This window comes from Lathamus discolor, chromosome 6 (assembly GCF_037157495.1).
Source record: "Lathamus discolor isolate bLatDis1 chromosome 6, bLatDis1.hap1, whole genome shotgun sequence".
Lineage (NCBI taxonomy): Eukaryota > Metazoa > Chordata > Aves > Psittaciformes > Psittacidae > Lathamus > Lathamus discolor.
This window is the reverse complement of record NC_088889.1, coordinates 26,087,800-26,109,522: the sequence shown is the minus strand read 5'-3', so window position 1 is coordinate 26,109,522 and position 21,723 is coordinate 26,087,800. Positions and strand designations below refer to the sequence as shown.

General features: G+C 37.6%; 1 protein-coding gene across 6 annotated transcripts in view; it reads left to right on the top strand.

The window, feature by feature from the left end:
* The first annotated feature begins 25 nt into the window (after nucleotides 1–25).
* The window catches only part of WDR25 (WD repeat domain 25), a 79,162-nt gene continuing 57,464 nt past the window's right edge, over nucleotides 26–21,723 (top strand). For 2 of the 6 annotated variants that reach the window (XM_065685299.1, XM_065685300.1), the window contains exon 1: nucleotides 404–3,620. In XM_065685299.1, the coding sequence (XP_065541371.1) occupies nucleotides 2,907–3,620 (714 nt within the window). In that variant the 5' untranslated portion in view covers nucleotides 404–2,906. Of the gene's footprint in view, nucleotides 316–344; nucleotides 3,621–21,723 lie in introns of those variants that run through there. The other 4 variants (XM_065685298.1, XM_065685296.1, XM_065685301.1 and 1 more) reach the window with 4 other exon arrangements.

Below are 21,723 nucleotides of genomic sequence, written 5' to 3'. Positions count from 1 at the left end.
TGTTTCCACCCGGTGAACTTTTACACTCGGAGCCGCTGTAGGCCGGTTGGTGAGTTCCGGGTTACGCGGCCTGTGGCGGCTGGTACAGCGTAGGTACCCGTGGGGTGGAGCCGGGCGGCCCCGGGCGCGGAGCCGGGCTCTGCGGGGGGGGCAGCCGGAGAGATGGCCCCACTAGTGGCCTCGGCGGGTGGGCGCACAGTGCGTATGGGTGGAGGGAGCGTCAACAGTTCTGGTGCCAGGAGAGACGGAAAGGAAACGGCGTCGGCGTGCTCTGGAGACTGCTGTGCTGCTCCTTCGGGCGGGGCATTTCGGGCGGTGGGTCGGGGGTCGTGCTCGTCCCGTCGGGGTTGTGGGGCGGCGGGAGCGAGGAAGCGCTTGGGGAGAGCTCGGGGCTGTCCGTCCGGGGTGCGAGTTAACCCCGCCGTGAGCGGCTGGCAGTGCTGCTCCCACCTCTTACCTCGTACCTCGGGTGACTTTCGTGGTTTCTTAGCTGGTGCGTGGCGTTGTGCGTGCAAGCCTAACGCTCTTTGGTTTAATGCGTTCGGATAAGTCGGTCATGGGAGAAAGAAAATCAAAACTTCATAAGCTTCGTTGTTAGCTCAGTGCGTTGTAACTCCTGTTGTTAATAAATTCGGTCTACTTGCAGTATATTTCCGATGAAGTACGTTCTGCCATTTTCCACCCGTGTTTTTCTTTAGTTGGGGCGCTGTGGCAAACTTTGGGGTGGTGTTTCTTTAAAAGCAGAGGTTGAATGGGAAATCTTAAGATGGCAGAGTTGTGTTGTTGTTACAAAAATACTAATGCTTATGAGTGATGTGTGTGAGGGGAAGGATTTATCTGACCCGATACTAACCAAATGTAATGGGACAGCCTCATTCCAGTATGTCATAGGAAACTTTTTTAACCTTGCATGTGCAAGACACCATCTCTGAATCTCAGCTTAGGGTTTTTTTTTTTTTTTTTTTTGGTGTTAAACCAAACTCCAGTAACTTTGAAAGTCCAGCCCAATCCAGTTGTGTATCTTCATTTATAGCTTTCAGCCAGAGGTCAGCTTCTTACTGTATTTGTTCCTTAAACACTATGCTTTTTGCCTGGGTCCTGTTTCCAGCACTGCAATGCAAATAGTAACTACTTGTTTCAGTTATTGGAGTCCTTCAAAGTTACTATTGATTTGATAAGAAATTTCAAATTACTACTAAAGTCTTCAATTTACAGTTTTTGAATTGTTATTGAAGTTTTCCTGAATCACGACTTATTTTTTTCCTTTACGCTGTTTAAGTGAGATGCTAGTTTAATAAATGAAGTTGTATTATTAGAAAAAAAACTTTTCCTTGCTCTTTGTTGCTCTCACTTTCAGCTGTCATAAACTTCAGATACAGACAAAATGTCCTCTAGAGGGAGACCTTGATGCTTTTATGTGCCAAAATGTTGGTCACCTTGTTCCAGTTAAAAGTTTTGATTACTTATCTTGGCCTGATCTGTTATGTGGTTCATAGGAAACTCTCTTCCACATTTGTGCTTGGAATTTCATTACAGAATTTAGACCATAGCCTGTAATGTAACACTTCTGTAGGTTAAATAAAGCATTCTTGTTTTAATTCAAATAGATCTAATTCTGAAGTTCAGTGAGTAATCTTTACAAATTCCAGAGTACTACTACTCCTGGAGTAGTACTTGGAGGGCCTACATTTGTGGCATCCATTCTGCAGATGCTTACGTAGATACTGACTTTCATACAGCATTTTCATTTTAATCAAGATGCTTTTAAGGACAGTTTATATGTTGACCTAAACCGAGAATTTCAGCAGCTGATCTCAAAGTGGTGTGGGTTAAATCAGTTTAGCATAATGAGTGCTAACAGCTGGCCAAGGAAACAAAGCAGAAATGAAATGTCCCATTTATTTAATCTTAGCAAGTGAAAGTTACCAGTGTTTCTTGACTATAAACAGCAGAGGTTGAAAGATTATTTCTGCAGACACATGAATTGTTTGAATGTAGTTAACCCTGTAGTCCACATGCTTCATCCAAATTATTAGCAGAGGTTTGGTGGGATTGTTATGGTGGTGAGTTACTCAGCGTGTTACATACAGTGTCTCAGTATGAGATTTCTAATTCAGACACTTTGGAAAAATTTATTCCACAGTAAACAAGCATCTATGCTCTTATTTTTCTGTGAGTAAATCCAAACAGCAAATTCAGTGTAGTTTCTGGCATAATTCTGTCCTGTAAAAATAAAGGCTTTGTGGAACTTGCTGTGTGTATACATTTGGAAAATTTCCTCATGCTGGAAGACTGCTGAACAGGTTGTAGAATCATAGGGTCAAAAACGTGTTTACTTTTTTAGTTGCCAGTTGAACCCCTTCATACTTCTTTCAAGTCATCTGCACTATTTATATAATTTATATTTATATTATTTATAGATATTGTTAGACCGACTCCAAAATAATTGTGGTATTTGTATTCTTTGAAATGTACACACCAAAACACAGCATAATTAATTACCACCTTTTTTTCTGTGTATGAGGGGAAGTGCTACTGCAAGTAAGATGAAAAGTGATTTGCAGTACTTATTTTGCAAGTCTGTTTTCCTTTTCATACTCATTTTCATTGTTTTATGGTATGCAAATGCATCTCTGCAGTGCATTAAAAATGTATGTAAAGAGCTTGGAGGCAAATGCTGGTGCATAATTGAATGTGCACATGTGTTATAATAGAGGAATATATTCCATTAATAAAGAGTAATAAAAGTTATGGGCTCTTCTGTGAAAAAAAGCATATTTATATCCGTACATTATTCAAGTTGCAGACTAATAAATTTTGCTCTGAATAATTGATTCTTTATTTTAGATCATATTTTTGGAGGATTCCAGCACAGAGATTTCTGGAGTCTGCTGTGTCTAGCCATAATGAGTTTGTCACTGGTTGCTTATGATGATTCAGACTCTGAGACAGAAACTGAAAACACTGAAGTCCCCAATACTTCCAGCAAACAAGCAAGCCAGCCAAGTGCTTCTGTGAATTGTGTTCAGTACTTTACACCTGGTAGTTTGGGTACAAAATCTACATATGAAATGCAGCCTACTGAGAACATGGACTGTTCTAGCACAAGCACTGCATGTGAAGATGCCTCTGAGCATTATGTACAGAATAACAACGCTGATTTGACATCTCCGTATTGTAAGAGAGCATACTCTGGCCATACTGCATTATGTATGTCCTACAAAAACTATGAACAAGCATCAAGCTCTTCAACAAACTCTGGAAACGGCGTTTCCCACAAGAGAATACATAAAGACAGTACTACTGCCATAAAAGGGATCAGACCATATATCCCTAAAAGATTGCGTCAAGAAAATTCCAGTATGCCTGAGAAAAAAGTATGTGATCAGAGAGAAAACTCAGATTGTGATGTTAAGCTAGGCATATCAGGAGAGCAGACTTTGAGAAAGATCTCTGAATTAATTAAGCCATATTTGGGATCCAAATATAACTTAACTGAAGTCCCCAAAAGCTTAATATTCATGTCTAAACACGGTGGCCCTGTCAATGAAATCCAGTGGTGTCCTGTACGGGAACAAAGTCACATGCTTCTTTCTGCTTCTATGGACAAAACAGTCAAGGTAATGTAGAATAAGATGTTTTGTGGATCAATCATCAAACTTTAAAGTACACCATTAAATAATGATCTGGGAATAATATCGTTGCTTGTGTGTGTTTAACGGTTCACATGTATTTGGAATTTGAGGAGTTGCTTTTAAGGACATTTGCAAGTTATGAACTTGCAGCCTGATCCTTCACTATACCTACAATTTTTTTTTGTATTGGGCATCTCAGTGTTTTAGATCTTAAGTTATATTTCTGCTAGGTCATTTCTTGTGATGTCTATTAATGTTTTCATTATTTCCTACTTTAGTTTCACAATGGCCATAGGCACTATGGTCTGACTACAGATTTTGCTTTCAGTCATTAAACAATTGACTGCCAATACTGTAGTAATATTTTGAGGATCTTTACCTTTCTGTCAGGGCTAAGGTCTGACAGTTCAGTTTTTCATCTGAACTGATGTTTTGCATCCCAGAAAGGTGTCCTGTCGTAATCTAAGGAGTCTTCCCACTGTAACGTTGTTTCAAGGGTTAATTGTTCAATACTTAAAGTGAAATTTCCTTCTGGCTTTAGTGAATTTGGCTTCAGTTTTTTGTGTATTAATTTAGTCCAATGAGTCTTAACATTGTGTAATATAAAAGTATTTTATATGTGTGTTTTCCCAGATACAGGGCTAATGCCACCTCTGGGTTCAAATGGTAGTCTGAAGTGGGTTTACACAGGCACATGGTTTTGATAAGAGCATACAGAAAGTGTCCTTGGTGGAAGGCATGCTTTATTGTATTTAACATAGCAGGTACAATGTATTTAACATAGCAGGTACAATTATTTTAAAATTTGACCCTTTAAAGTAAACCTTAGTAAAGAGGCAAGAAGAACACCCATTGTATCAGCATGCTTCTAAAACCTGATTTTAATTTCTGATTTCATGTAGGAAAAAATACTGTTAAATTCTCTTCTTAAAATTAAGATTGTTTGTTTCTTTTAAACTATTTTGCTGTTTAACTTGTAGGGGAGAATTGGAGTTTCATTTAGTTTGGCTTTTGTATGACTTTTATTCTCTTAGAATTTTTCTTTTTCCTCTTTCCCCAGTTTTGTCATGGGACCCTATATGTGCTCACTTCGCATCTTTGAAGCAGTGATGTTCTTGAATGTTGGACAGAGTTTTTGGTTTTTTCTCCTAGTGTCTGTTAAATCACTGATGCTTGCAGAGAAGTCTAGATTTATAGCATGAATCAAATTTACTCCTCTCAGTTGCCTTATCTTCTCTTCATTTATAATAACTTCATTGTTTCTCTAGTCAGCATAACGTATCACACCAAAGCCTGAATACTTTCAGCTGCGGGTAATTCCTCCTTTATATTCTTTCCCAAGATTTTTGTACGTCTTTCTCTTAAAAATTAAATGCAGGAAAAAAGTACTTTTGTTTTTCTTTGCAGGTATTCTTTGATATATTGAATAAGTTAAATCTTGGGTGTTAGTTGAAGAACTGACTTAGAAGGAAGACAGTTAAGATATGCAAAAAGTACTGATGGATGTTTCTGGTAAATAGCAGTTTAAATTAGGACTGTATGAAACTTTATGCACCTCTAGCTTCAATATGTCTGAATTTGACTTTTTGTTTTAAACTGTCACACAATATGCTTAATATTTGTTTACTACCCCAGAGGCTCATTTTACTGATAAGAGGAATTATGGATGTATTAAATTTGGTAAAACAATCTAAAATCAAAGTTGTTATTGCAATGTAAAATTATTAAAAAATGGAAGTAATAGCCTGTCTTGTATTCTAAGCAGAAAGAAAGATTACTGTTTGGAAGCATTCCTTAACATTAAAGTTGTTTTTTGAAGAAATTTAATTGCTCTAGGTGCCCCAAACCATGGTAATTTAATATAAAAAGTGGCAACACTTCAGAGCATGTGAGTAAAACTTTAATAAAGTAATAATGTGACTGTTACAAAGTATATGAAAACACACTTCTGTATTTTGTAAGGTTACCTGTAGAGAAATACCCATGAATGCTTCCTACTGTTATTTCTTAATGAAATTGAAGACTGTAATGGTATGAGCAGTAGGATCTTCAGTTTGCACCTTTAGACACGTACCTTTCAGGCCAGTAGAGGGCACGTTTAGACAAAGTATTGACTTGATGTTACGAAACTAATTTCTTTAACTTTCTAGGGTCACAAGTCCATAAATCTATAATGACTGTGACAGCAGTAGTTTATCTTCTGAGAATTTTTTGGCTGCCTGCAGCTGCCTGAAGTTCTGCGTTTTCTGATATAAGCATAAAGCAACCGATTGAAGATACAGATACACTTTTTTTTATTTTTTATTTTTCTTTCTGATCCTGTACCTTCCCACAGCTTACCTTTTTTGCTGTTTTCATCCAAAAACACCTGCTTAGAATTGCTAGTTTCAATCTGGGCAGTGGAAGCTGGTCCTCTTTCTCTTTAATGGGAATTTACAGACACCCAGGATGTTTGCGCTATTTATTTTCAACATGTGATTCAGATAAAACTCGAAACAGAGTTAGAAGCCTAAAATCCCTGTATGATCAGAGAGAGTAGGCAATCCATAGCCGCAAAACTCTGTACTTCCAGTAGTCATGTGAACAGATGTGACTGAATGTTTTAATGTGTAAATATCTTGGGTTTAATCCTATTCAACCTATGCATCAAGACATATATCTTTTGAATAGTCAAATATTAGTGGAGATTTCTCAGAACTAAGAGTTCTGTCTAAGCATATCTGACTGAGTATGGTAGTTTAAGGTGTGCTTAAATAAAAAGATCTTTAGTTGGATGCAATTTTTTTGTAGTATTTAGCCAAACAGTTTTGCAGTTTTTCATCTTTTATCCTTTCTTATGTGCTTATTTTCCTCTTAAAATTTTCATGTACTATTTCAGTGAATTTTATATTTTTCATTTAAAGAATATGCCCTTAATTTTTTGTGTATGGCTGCGTTTAAAAAAAACCCAGTTCTCAAGTGGTACAGTTGAAAAAAAAATTGAAAAAAAAAATCACCAGCTCAGGGCTGTAATTCTCTAGAGTAATACTTCTACCAGCAGATGGGGCTCCTCAGCATTTTAAAAAGGGATGGTGACTGAACTGTGCCTCTAAAGACTGGGACAATTTAATGTTTGCCTCCATGTTGTGTGCTGAAAGACGAAATTGAAAGTTTATGCTTGTGTTGCAAAAAGTATAAGAAGATTTCATAGAAACCTGGAATTAAGGTAGAGCTTCATATGGGAAATGATGCATATTGCAGATTAATTGCCCACAGCTCTTCAAATCCGGAGCATTAATACAAGAATATTCCATGCTAAGTCTTAAATTTGTAAGGAATGGGGGAAGGAAGCTTAGATTTAGGCTTTGACAAGTCTTTTACCCTCTATTTTCTTAGAATTCCAAGGAGGCGAAGCAGATAGTACTTCCAGTCTAGGTAGCTGGAGAAAGGGGCAAGAAACCTTATTCTTAGTGAAAGTACTGTTGAGAGCTCTTGCTGTGGCAGCGCTCTTCACTGTTACATTTTAACTGTATTGTCAGGGGCTTACGTTTTTACTCTAAGTATATATTTTAAGGACTGTGAAACACAATTGATTAAATTTGTTTCTGTTCGAATAGCTGCCGTAAATGAAAATTAGGGTGCTACTCTTCTTTTTGGTTTTGCCTACTTAAAACCCCAAAGTAGTGTTTGTGATTTTAGTATCTCGTCTAGTGTTTTTTTTTGCATAAATTTTGAGACTCAACATTGTTACTACTATGTTTCCATAGTGTGGATAGTCAACATGTTTTTGGTTTAGAACCCCAAATATAGAATCCAAAATCACAGGTTACTGTTGAATACAGCTATTTGCCTTAGGTAGCATGTCTCTTGCAAGATATGTTTACCAATTGCAAAAGCCACTAACCACTATCTTGCATTCATATTGTTAGTGTTTTTTATTTGGAAGACTTTGTAATTACATAGCCACAGAGATGTAAACATTTTCACTAGTTACTGGTGCTGGACTGGCTTTTTAGCAATTGTTCATAACTTCAAGCCTCCCATATCAGCTATGCAAACTGGACATCTGTAAATCGATGGGTCCGGATGGAATGCACCCACGGGTGCTGAGGGAGCTGGCGGAGGTCATTGCTAGGCCACTTTCCATCATCTTTGGTAAGTCGTGGGAAATGGGCGAGGTGCCTGAGGATTGGCGGATGGCAAAGGTCACACCAGTCTATAAGAAGGGCAAGAAGGAGGACCCGGGTAATTATAGACCGGTCAGCCTTACCTCCATCCCTTGAAAGATGATGGAACAACTTATTCTTGACTCCTTCACTAGGCATATCAAGGATGAGGGGGTCATTAAGAACAGCCAACATGGTTTTATGAGGGGGAAGTCATGTATGACCAACCTTATAGCCTTCTATGAGGAAGTGACTAGGTGGAGGGATGATGGTAGAGCGGTAGATGTAGTTTTTCTTGATTTCAGTAAGGCATTTGATACTGTCTCCCACAGCATCCTCATAGATAAGCTAAGGAAGTGTGGGCTTGACGATCAAGTAGTGAGGTGGATCGAGAACTGGTTGAAAGGAAGAAGGCAGAGAGTTGTGGTCAATGGCGCAGAATCTAGCTGGAGGTCTGTGACTAGTGGAGTTCCCCAGGGGTCGGTGCTGGGACCGGTGCTGTTTAATATTTTCATCAATGACCTGGATGAGGGAACTGAGTGCACCCTCAGCAAGTTTGCTGATGACACAAAACTGGGAGGAGTGGCTGACACACCAGAGGACTGTGCTGCCATTCAGCGAGACCTGGACAGGCTGGAGAGTTGGGCGGGGAGAAACTTGATGAAATTTAACAAGGGCAAGTGTAGAGTCTTGCATCTGGGGAAGAACAACCCCATGTACCAGTACAGGTTGGGGGTTGACCTGCTGGAAAGTAGTGAACGGGAAAGGGACCTGGGGGTCCTGGTGGATAGGAGGATGACCATGAGCCAGCAATGTGCTCTTGTGGCCAAGAAGGCAAATGGCATCTTAGGGTGCATTAGAAAGGGAGTGGTTAGTAGGTCAAGAGAGGTTCTCCTCCCCCTCTACTCAGCCTTGGTGAGGCCGCATCTGGAATATTGCGTCCAGTTCTGGGCCCCTCTGTTCAAGAAGGACAGGGAATTGCTTGAAGGAGTCCAGCGCAGAGCCACAAAGATGATTAAGGGAGTGGAACATCTCCCTTATGAGGAGAGGCTGAGGGAGCTGGGTCTCTTTAGCTTGCAAAAGAGGAGACTGAGGGGTGACCTCATCGATGTTTACAAATATGTGAAGGGTAGGTGTCAGGATGATGGAGCTAGGCTTTTTTCAGTGATATCCAGTGATAGGACAAGGGGCAATGGGTGTAAACTGGAGCATAGGAAGTTCCACGTTAACATCAGGAAGAACTTCTTTACTGTAAGAGTGACAGAGCACTGGAACAGGTTGCCCAGGGGGGTTGTGGAGTCTCCTACACTGGAGATATTCAAGGCCCGCCTGGACAAGTTCCTGTGTGATGTACTGTAGGTTACCCTGCTCTTGCAGGGGGGTTGGACTAGATGATCTTTTTAGGTCCCTTCCAACCCTTGGGATTCTGTGATTCTGTGATTCTGTGATTCCGTATTTCCTCTTTTGTCTTAAAATTAGGGTAAGATCTTTATATAATCTTTAGACTTTGTGTGTTCCTGAATTTCTGTTTAGAGCATTACAGCAGGTGTTCTGTCTGTTGCAAAGTATTTTTGTTTTTTAATTTTCAGCACTTTCACCCTCCATTGATGAACAGGACCAAGGACAGAAAGTAATGTGATTCTTCAGTATGCAAAATATATATTAATAGCCCTTTAATGGGATGATTCGTACACATTTTTTTAAGTTTTTCTAATGTGTTTTTTTTCCCTACTTGACTAGTTGAACTGTGTTTCCATTTAATCTATAAATCTGTAGCTAAATCTATACAAGGAAAGTAAAAGTCTTAAAAATTAGTTAATGTCAGCCTGTTGAACAGAGGTGTTGCCTACTTCTCATGACTAGAGAACACAAGAACAGCTGTACTGGTTCAGACAGACCAAGGCTCTGTCTAAGCCCAGTGGTCACTCTCTGGTAGGGTCCATAAGTTGATGCCTAGAGAAAAAGAGCAAATAAAAGGTTTATAGTGCTCTGCTTATTTTCAAATCGGGGGATTTCTGAACTCCAAAGTCATTAATCTTTGTAGCTTGATATCTGAAGAGTTCTCTTTCAGATACTTCTGCAGTTGTATGAGACTCACTGATCATTAGATCTAGAGTGGTATATTACCCATAATGATGATATTTAATGATTTTGCTTCCAGGAATATATCAGGTACTGTGATAAATACCATTTTTATTCATACTTTCAAAACCTTTTAGTATTTTGCAGTTGTGTGTTCATTAGGAGAAGGATAGCATAGTAATATATTCCAGGAATTTCTTATTCTTGGTCTGTTGTATTGGACTGAAAACAATGGAACATGATAACCTCCATTCATCCATATAATATGTGTAGCACTGATGGTAGCAATGCAGATTTCCTAGTTATTGCTGTTGCTCTGCCTCGAGGTAACAAACTAACATTGCAGTTTTCAACCATTCTGCACACAATTAACTTGAAATAGGCGGTGTTTCTTTCACTGTCTGTCAGATGCATGTGTTTTTAATGAGGAATAAATTTAAACTGCCAGCATATCTCCTATATACTCATGCATAGCTGTCAAATGGCCATAGCCCTGTCCCTGCTAGGCTAGATTCAAAGTCTTCACTAAGTATTATTAGCTATCATGCTGCTGGTATCCTGAGTATTGCAATTCTTAGATTAATTTTTAAAATCTAATTGTGGCAATGCTCCTTTGCGTGTAGCTGATTCATAAGATGAGAATTTGGGGCAGTCATACTATTTAATACATATATTCCACTTTAACTGGAACTTAAAAAATATATCTCTGATGTTGGTACACTTCTAATCCTGTATTTTAAAAATAACTATTTCTCCCCTTTATCTTGGAAGTGACAAACACCTATATTCCAGAGCTTGTGTGCTGCTTACCTAGATGTGTGAGAAAACCTTTTGCTTTCTTGTTGAAGAGGCCACTAAATAAGCTATTCTGAAACAGCGAAGCTGAGATTTCTTTATGACGCCTTGTTCTGACCTTCTTCCCTTGTCCATTTAGAACTAAGTATATTTTTTTTAATCACTTTAAGCTTGCTAATGGAAGGAATGTGCTTGACCATAAGTTAAAGCTTCTGACTGTGCTTATGGCTAGATGATAATGTAGGTGAAGATATAGTAGCTAGCTCTCACACAAGTGTTCTGCAAAAGCCATTGACACAAGTCAGCAAAGAACAGTTCTTAAAGGTGGTGGATTTTGGTCTCTTCATCCCAAAGGTATGTGTAGGTAAGGGCTGTTCCACGTTTCGCATGTTAATACCTAGATACGGTTAGAAATCACTGTTACATAGCGATGTATTTTTTAATTATTTTGTTTCCAGCAATGCTGTTGTCAAGGAAACAGAGATCCTTTTAATGCCTTTGTTCACTTTCTCAAAATCCACAGCTGGAGACAACTTGTATAGTTTATTTTATGTTTTTAGTAGCTGACACACTCATGTGCCTCAAAGGATTTTTTTCAAAGGAGTACATTTTCTGTATAAATAACACCATCCTGATCTCTGTGCTGTTTGATAGGCCATTGTTTTTTTTTCCTTCTGCAGTGACAAGAACTAAAGTCAGTCCTGCTTTGGATCAGAATTTATCTTAACACTTGTGTGAAAATGATGCCAAAAAACCCACAAAATGAAACCCCAAACCAACCAAACAACCAAAACCAGGGCAAAAATGCAGTGAACCTTTCAGCTTCTGCGTTAGGTTTTCAGTTCTGTAAGGGCATTACTTTTTCTTTATGCTTGGAAATGTCTCCTGAATTACTGTCTAGTTAAAGAATACAAAAGTAGAACCTCAGGTGATCTTGCAAAGCATTTTTGGCTGCTTTAAGGTCATATTGGAGGATGTGGCTATGGAGGAGAAGAGCCGGAGAAGATGGGTATTTCATGGCACAGCTAATATGCCTGTGTTTCCCCCTAGAACTGGGGATTACTTAGCGAAAAACTCAGAAAATGTAGCTTTTCTAAGAGCTGTAGAGTTAATAGGGTCTGGCTGTATCTTGAGGTTGGCTGTAGATCCTCTTCAATTTCTGTCTTCTTTGAGGCTTCTGCTGTGTTTTTCTCTTTTATTCAGCTGCTTAGTTTGATCAAGTCTTGAGGGGAAAAATACTGCAGCCTCTGTAAAATTTGGTTGACATTGACCAATAGGTGCAAAGTGGCTACAGGTGACATGCACTGGGGGCATGGCTTTTGTGACAGTGTTATTTCAAAAGCCTCTCTTTCTCTGGAAATTCAAAAGGGTGGAAAGTGACTTTTATATATTCTTAACAGTGATGTGGAGGAAAAGATTCTGTTTTCTCACGTTGCCTAAAACCAGTTTTGGTTACTTGTGTCACTACTTACAGAAATATCAAGAATATTAAGTTTTTATCTGACTATTGTTTGTAGAAACCCATCTGGCCTGAATGGCTTGAGTTCTGCGCTTCCTTTCTACTGAGAACTCTTCCAGCTGTGTACTAAGTGTACCTGAAATAGCCTATAGTAGAGAAATAAGCAATCTTGTCCTCCCCTCCAGCATAGCCACCCTACCAAGGTAGAAACAGTCATAGAGGTGTCTATGAAGTAGTGTTTCTAATGAAGCTTAACTGATAATGTCATAAAATAAGCCCTCCAATTATGTGTTGGATCTGTGTGGGCAGCTACTGTGCAGTCTAACATCACAGTGTCACCTAAAATGGGAGAAATGTACGATGGTGTTATCCCCCTTTTGGATGCTTCAGTGGGATTGCTGCTGAAAATGTTGAGATTTTAGTGCTTGGAAAATGTTGAACTAGGGTAGTTTTAAGTTCTTAAGTGACTGTAATACATTATGGAAGTATCTTTTTTTTTTTTTTTTAACAGGAATTTGTGAAGTTTTTTTGCTGTGTAAAAATATGAATAATAACAGTCTGATTGCTTCTTTTCTGGCAGTCTAGCTTTAGAGATGCATCTTTACTGCTTTTTTTTTTTTTTTTTTAAATAATCTGCTAACAAAGCTACAAGGCACCTTATGACTTCAATTCCGTAGCTCTCTTGGTCTGTTGATGTTGTCAAGGAAACAAATTCTTGAGAAGCTTTGCTTTGCTTTTTCAGGTTCTATGGAGAGATTACCTGTGTAGGATTTATCTAGAATCAGTAATAGAAAAAAAAAAAAAAATTGCCTGAAGTTTCTATTCTTTTTAGTATGTTCATGTCCTTGCTTTTTTTTTTAAAGCAGATTTTATTTTTGGCATGTGTGGAATATCTACATCTGTAAGGTCATAATATTAGTGAATGTACCAGAGATTAGCACTTGTTCTTTAGATGAAGCCTGATAGAAAGAACTTTAATACCATTTTGCCTTCTCTCTATAAAGAGAACTGTTATAGATTCTGTTTAGATTAAAAGGGAAAGAAACATTAAAAACTCTCTTGTTCTTTAGAAAAGTTGCTTCACTACTGTGGAGCTAATGACTTACTGTCCTTTATTATGCATAACATGTTTCATCGCGTTAATCATCCCTGTGCAAAGAAAAGCATTTTGTGGCTAGTCTGGAACTGCATTTGATTTGTCTTGCAGTACCTTTGTGCTGGCTGACTGGCTGATTTGGATACTATGGCTGAACTTCACTTTCAGTGTGCTTTTGGAGGCTTTTATTTATTTATTTATTTATTTATTAATGTAAAGAAAACTGGTTTTCCTCTGGGACACGTCTAAAAATGTAGTTATGCAAACATCAGTTGGTTAATAGATTAAAGATACTGGGCATGACAGATAGTAAAGACTTCATGTGCTTGTATATTATGGATGTGCCAACTGTGTAAGACGTTGCTTTCTAAAGTCAGGTTTTGTCCTGTTCTCTAATCTTCTTGTCTTTTTCCAGATTGTGATTTCCTCATTAAAAAAATAAAAATTCTCATCCTGAATATTGTGACTAGTGGTTGGAATTCTATATTGTTACACAATGAAGAAGGACACAGCTGGTTTCCTATGAAAAGGGTGGCAGTTAAGGATGCAGGTGTTTAGGGATGACATAGTCATGTAAACATGTTAAAGTTTGGAAGATATGTTAAAGCTAGCACTATGTGAACAATGTAAAAGAAATTAAAATTAATTAGGTGGTTCAATCTTACTCTACTTGCTAGTGTTGAAGTAGTACTAGTTATGAATGTCCTCACTGCCAGCAAAACACATAGCTGCTTGACATAATTAGTGGTTTGTTTTCATAATTAAATACCTAGTTGTGCTCATGTTTGAGACTGAGTTATGTCAGTGACATCAGTGGGTTTCAGATTGCATCTATTTTACCATAGCCTAGGATTATTTTTTTTTTCCAGTTATTAATGTAGCTTTGGGAATAAGAAACAATTTATTTTTCAGTTGAAAGAATGAAGAGTTGTGAAGAATACATTACTTGCAGAGGCTCACTGATAAATGAATGCAAGATTCATTAAAGCTCTGGTTTTCAGATAGTTGTTCTAAGCCACTAACTGTATACTGCCCCTCATAGATACTACTTAATGCAAGTGTGGGCAATAAGGCTGCAATAACTACTTTTAAAATAAGAAAGCTACCTGGTGAATGTTGGGGATGGGGCAGGACTTGGCTGTAAATGTGGATTAGATTATTTCTAAAAGATAGAAATTTGTCCTTAAGTACAACTGGTTACCATTATTTTTAGAACTGTTGTAGCAATGTGTTACTTTGTGCTATTGCACAAATACTTCCAGTTGTGCGCCTGCTTACAATGTGCCCAGCTCTGTTGTGCTGTCAAGCAGTTGCCACTTCTCTCATGTTTGGTCAGGGGAACTCGTGCATAGCTGTTGTCCCTGCTGTGTCAGGTTTTTCCAGTAGATAATGTTCAAGAATGAGATGGCTTAAATTGCTCCTTTTTATTTGTTGTGTTTGTGCTTATTTGTTTTATTGACTGTATGAATAGAAGAGATGGTTATCAGATTTTCATATATGTGAATATATCAATATAAAATTGTAAAGCATGAGTGGCCTTAGTTGATTTGCAGTTTTATATTAAAAAAAATATGATATTGAAGTACAGTACAAATAGATAAGTTTTGAATTTTGGTAGCCACTGTTTAACCCAAGCTTAAGGAAAAAAGCCCAAAACCAGCAAACAACTTCAGAGTTGGTCAGTGTTGGTTTTCTGTCTCCTGCTTTCAAGAACTAAGTCATAGGTCAACAGCAAATAGATGTTTCAGAAGCTGAGGAGTACAGTTGCTAAGACTGTACTTATGTTCTGTCTAGAACAGTGTTTCTTATTCCAGCAGTGGGTGATCAAAATTTATGGGTTGCAGGTATCTGTGGGCTACGTGTTTGTGAACGTATCTATCCAGTCCTTAGTTACCTGTAGGAATTCAGGACACTTTAGACAGTTTGCCTCCAAAGTGCTGTGAGGCTGAAACGGAGGTGTTTAGCACTTAAAGAGTCCCCTTTTTTAATAGAGCATAAATGTATGTGACTTAAGGAAGTGACTGATGCTAATGAATATGATGCATAGAGGTGAAGGGAAAATCAGATTATTTAATAAATGGCTATAGTTATTTAGCTAATTGTCTCCTGGGGAGTTGTAATACATTTGAAGTTGTTCTCCTGTGTGTGCTGGTAAGATATTGATTGCTTAAGTGCTTTCTAGGCATGGATACTAACTACTAATAGCCATGACTGTGACTGTACTTTTTAGGTGTTCTGAACACATTTATATCATTTTTAACATACTACTGTTGCAGTCTAAAGTCAAAGAGAAACTGCCAAATGTATGTCATGTTATTCTTTTCCCATATAGTTTCAGCAGTGGGAAATTTCTTCTTATTTACTCCTTCTATTATGTGGTTGTGTTATTCGAAAAAACTAGTACCCCTTGGAGAGTGCACAGCTGCTCTGTGAGGATTAAAATCTGCAGTAGCTTTGAGGACATGTGCCATAGCAGTTTACCTTCAATTAATGTCTGTTTTGGCTGTGTGGCTTGCTTTAGGGTTAACCAAACTTTTTGTTTAGTTTTGTTAGTGTAACGTAACTTCCCACTGCCCAGTTTATTCAGCTGACCACTTATTTGGGATCAGAAGTAGGTCTTATTAAATTTTCCAAAAGTGACTGTTACTGAATTTGTAAGAAAACGTTTCAACAATATTTATGGTGTTCCTACACGAAATAAAGAGAGGGACAAGAAATACGTATACAAAGTTTTACTCCTCCACTGTATTTCTTTTTTTGGATCAGCCTAAGTAGGTTCCTTTATTATTATTTTTTTTTTTCTCTGAGATGTGCCTTGAGCACTTGTTGGAGACCTACAGTTGTGATTTTATTGAGTGGTTTAATTGAAGATCACTTTTATCTGAACTTTAGTAGGTGTACAGCAACATGGTATTAACTCTCAGTGTTGTTCATCTCCAGAGATTTTATAAACATTTTTTTCTTGATTTCATAGTCCATTTGCAGTTGAAGAAAAGAGATATTGGGGAAGATGGGTAACATGTAGATCTCTTGAACTTCTCCCCACACCTGGAATTAGGAATCTGAGATGTATGTGCTGTTTAAGGTCAGGTAATATCCTTTCGCTGATGAGACCAATGCCTTCTTGGAGGATGGCATCCTCCTGAGCAATGTCTACTGTTATACCCAGAGTGCAGACTTGGGGATTAATGACCTGCACTGAGTGTTGCATACCCTGCTCTGTTCTCTGGGCAGTTGGCATTGCTAGTGCTTGTAATGCTCCTTTGACGCAGGTCACTAAATGGGCACTTATGCAGCTGGGCAGTAGCAGGAACTGTCTTTTAGACAGGATCAGGAGTTTATTGGCACTATGCCCTTTCAGAACATTTGATTTTTTATATATATATATATATATATATATATATATATATATATATATATATATATATATATATATATATATTTTTTTTTTTTTTTTACCTAGACAGATTTTACATTATTTTTCTCTCCAAACATAAACATTGACAAAACTTCCACCAGGAGAGACTTTTCAGGTATAGAATAAAACTGCTAGTCAAACTGGGTTGAGAGATACAGACCAGTAGGACATCCTTACAGCATATAATTATTCAGACTGGTATTTTGACTGATTAAAAATCCTCTATGTTAAATAGCTGGAGAATAATAGAGTAAACTTAATCTGTTGTATTTCAGAATGCTGTCTAAATGTTTTTTTTCCATCTTGGAGCACATTATTCATTAATCTCTTTTTTAGTAGAAAGAAGGTTTTTTTTTACTCTTAAAAGAATAAAAGATAAAATACCAAGGCATGACTGTTTTGACACCATGATTTTGGGGTCATTTTTTTCCTATTTTCAGGGTTTATTTCTCCAAGAAGGCTTGATCAGGACCGAGATCAGTGTCCTGATCAAGCCTCCTTCCTTTTCTGAAGACAGTAACGGTTGTAACTTTTTCCCCCCAACAGAATCATGTCAATGATTTTTCTGATTTTTCACATTTTTACATTATACATTGTATTTCATCCCCAAATTTGGTTGAATTTTTCTTTTGGTAATGCATTTGACTTGGCTGCAAACAAGACTGAAGAAAGTATACAATGTGAGTAGGGTGTGCAGTGTGGTATACAGTGTGCAAAGTAGTGATATCCTTGGCTTGATGATGAATACTTTCAAACAAGGATCTTTCATGTTAGTCTTGTGCTCTTGAGTTCCATTAAGGAAGCTCAGTCATTTTTGGTTTCATTTCCATCTGATGATATAAGGAATTTATTTTTAACTGTCTCTTCTGAGAAAACAATCAGAATTAGTGTTGTTTTTTTTTCTTCAGCTTTTTGCCTGAAGGGGAGTTTCTTAACAAAAGCCACATACTTGCTTTTGAACACATATCTCTGTATTAGCAGGTAAGCAAAGGTATCCAATTTTCCAGAGCAACAAAATACTTGATTACAGGTCTAATGATAGTTTAAGAGATGTTTTCAGATATGCTAAAATCAAGGGCTTGAAGCAGATGAACTTAATTATCTTTGTGAATATTCACAATCACATTATGTGCTTTAAATGTCACATTTGGAAATAGTGCCTCATTGCTGGTTAATTAACAATAATTACTCAAGGTAGCACTTACATTTCTGGAATTTCTTACCCACTGTGAAAAATGTTTGCTACTAAAGGCTTGGCAGTATAAAAAACAGGTTTTACTTATTCTGAAAGTGTTACTATGGCTTAGACGTTTGGTATGTTTACCTCTGGCACTGCAAGGAGAATCTGTTGCAATACATTTGCTCTGCTACATCTGGGCAGTGTTTTTAACATCCAAATCAGGCAGTATATATTTTTTTGCTTTTTGAAAAAAGCAATCACTTGTTTTTTGTTTTTTTTTTCTTTATTAGCAGAGCAAGAAGAGAAAAGCAGTAGCAAATTAGACTGGCAGTCTAGACCCATTGTGAGGCGTTACAAAGGTGTGTTGACATATTTAGCTAAAGAAATATGTCTAATGATAATACCAGAAGGGTTTTTTCAGCCATAGCGCCTATGCTCCATATGTCTTTCTCTCTGTAAGGATTCTTTTTCTTGGCAAAGAGCATTATACAAGCCAAGGTAGCTTACATTGCAACAACAGAAAAAAAAAACAAAAAAACAAAAAAAAAAAACCCAACAAAAAATCCCCCCAAAACAAACCCCAAACCCTCATAGATCCTAGAAAATCTTCTGTCTGTTCTAGTTTCCAGCTTCCCTCTTCTATCTTCTCTGACTTTCATGTAGAAACTTAATTTAGATGTTAAGGGATTCTCATCAAGCTTTTTCCTTTAAAAAAATAAATCTTCCTTCTTGTTTCCTTGTTTGCAGAAGCACACTTTACGTGCGATTGTGTGTCTGTGTGTACATATATATTAAAATATATATACTTATATCTATATAAAGCGATTTAAATGAGGTGAAAACCACTTGTCAGTTACTTGTACATACAAACTCTTTGTCTGCACACTTCATTCAACAGTGTGAATGGGGTGTCCATTGAAATCCTGGTAATGTATAACTACAGAAAAATTTTATCGTGAAATATATTAAGTGCCTTACAATAAAATTTTTAACTTGTGGCAGCATTTGCAACATGCTAAACAGATGTTTGAGTTCTCAGACATCCATTTGAAGCTGTTCAGAGAACAGCAAAGAAAGCTACTGAATTTTAGAAACAGTCATGAAGATTAATTAAACTAATTATCTGTGCTTTTTGCAGTGAGAGTGGAGATAACTGCAAGTAGGTGAAGGCATAACCAAGGGAGTGATCAGTATTGTTTAGAGTGGTGAAAGTAAGTTAGTGATGGCAATGCAGATGAAGAAGCTGAGTGATAGAAAGCTGAAATAATGACATGAATTTGATTGTGAAGGGTCTTCAGTGTATTATGTGAAAATAGCATTGGAAGTGGTAAGCACTTTATTGGATAAACTTCCCAATAATAATTTTCCAGTTTTAGAATGACTTGGAGAAAACAAGCTTTTAACAACTAACTGGTTTTGACTGTAAGTATTTGGAGGACATCATAGACCCATCCTAACTGAATGGTAATGTTCTGAATGTCAAAATGCTTTCACCCATGTCTGCTATGTCAAATGGGTTGAAACAAATAACATAAATTTTTTTCCCACCATTATACAAGAAGGACTCTTTTCTTCAGAAGGACTGGTGAGAAATCTGGGTTTGGGTATTTCTGTACAGAGCCTGGCTTACCAAAAACCTTGATATGCAGCTGCTGACATGATTGTTTATTTTATAAATTGCTCATTTTTATGTGCTTAAATAGGAATTAGATACTGAAAAATATTTTCAAAATGTGCCACTAATCTTAAAGTTTTGCTAATATGCAGAAGCCTGTAATTTTGCTAAAAATTCAAGTAAGCTGAACCCCAAATATTTACATTAATTTGTATTTTTTAAATTATTTATTCTGTAGTTCTACAGTGATAGTGAAGTAAATGCAATGAAATACTTCTGTTAGTGAAGTAACACTTCCTCTAGATGTGTCGTACTGCTGTGAGAAATGCTGAACCAAATTCTACCTGATGAGTGGTTGTATGGCTTAAACGTTTACGTTGCAGTAGTGCCAAACAGTTGAGCACTCTGGGACCTGTGGCTCAAGTTTGAGCTCATGTGTATGTTTCAGTGCTGTACTGTATGTACCATAGAGCTATCAGCCAGCTCGGGCACTAGGAGCTGCAGAGCTGGGTTAGTGTGATGCCCTCTTGAGGCAGAGAGGTATTCATCTGGGATGGGTTTAACCGTGGGATGTCTCATGCTACCACTGTGCTGATGTGATGATCGAGTAGGTTTGCATATGTGAATGTAAGCAGAGACAGCCCTTACTGATAGAATAGAATAATTGTGCCTTCTCACTTTCTAAAATGAAGTGTTCATCAGGCTTTAGAAAATAAGTGTTTAGGAGGGGCAGTGGTGCTAATTTTACAGGTATCTAAATATTACATTCATTTACATAGTTAAAAACAACTTAAATGGGTTCAGTGTAAATGCCAGACAATGTTTGTAAATGTCAGTATGTTCATATTTGCTCCTTGATAACTCTGTCATTAATTCATAGTTTTATGTCAACATCCAAATAGGAAAAAGCTAGCTTTAAACTTGGATCTAGATTTTTAGCGTGAAGTCTTACTGTTTTCATTTCCAGCTTCAAAGGTATGCTCTTATACCATCTGTAAAGTGAAAGCAATACTGTCTCCTTAATATGACACAAGTGTGCAAGCTTGTTATTTAATGTCAGAACTATTACTATAGAGTCATATAGTAGATACCTTTTGACTTTTACCCTTCGCTGGCTAGATGTACATTATGTTTGCAAGTTACCTACCAGTGCCCTCTGGGACAAAGGCCTTAATGAAATCATTATTTAGCACTTGTTTTTTTGGGGTTGACTTATGTAATAGGTTGTTCTTTGAGATTTTGCAGGAGAGAGATAAAATGTTTTAAAGTATGAAGTACAGAAACTGTAGGGCAATCTTAAGTGATGTTATAGGAACTATAGTACAAAGAATATTGAACATATTTGCAATCTTGTTATTTGTCATATGAATGCCAGGTCTCTTTCTGTCTAATGGATTGCATAGATATGCAAAAGAGAAAAACAAAAGCTAATCAGTTTTGTGTTATGTAAAGCTGTTAATATGTAGATACTTGAGTTCCCTCAAGAAAAAAAAGAAAAAATCTGAGCATTCTAATGATGCATGTTGATGTTGTGTAAATTGCTTGGAGAAGAGGAGCTGCTGTAATCACTTCACTTGAAAAGTGAATATATTTAAAAAGAAAATAGGATGACACCGCCGATGTACATCTGCACTAAAATTACTGTGAATCAATCAAGTCTCAGTTAACCTGAGACAGTTGGAGTAATGCCGGTGGGGGCTTTACCAACTGGGGAAACAAGCGAACACTGTGCCCCTCTCTTTAGTGTAGGCGCACATGGATGTGAAGAGCAGGAAACAGCGCAGTGTCCCCAGCATGGTGGAGATAAATGTGGAAGCAAAATAGTTTTGTCTTTAGCATGGAGGAAGCTGGAAGGGAAGGTGAGACTTCTTTCAGTCCCAGTAAGCTTACTGGCATGCTTAGCAGCCCTAGATCTGTGCCTCATGAGTGTGCCAAAGAATAGTTGCAGTGATGGCAGCACTGAGCAAAGAAAACCAAGTTCTGTCCTGTGTTTGCAGGGAAACTACAAGGCAACGTTTAAAAAATGGCGAGATGTTTTATAACTGGCTTGTTTCCTTGATAGCCGCTGCAGAGCAGGATTGTCTCTACTACGTTTAAATGTCAGGAATATGCTGAGAGAATACCTTTTGTGTGTGCTGCTGCACACATTAAAGAAAACCTAGGCTCTGTGGAAGACTGCTATCCTCATTTGTGGTGCAAACTGTTTTCTTTGAGTCAGCAGATTCTTATATGAGGCACTGAATATCCTGGAAGCCAAACTTGAATCTTTGAGAAATCCCGAGGTCTTTGGAGCATCTG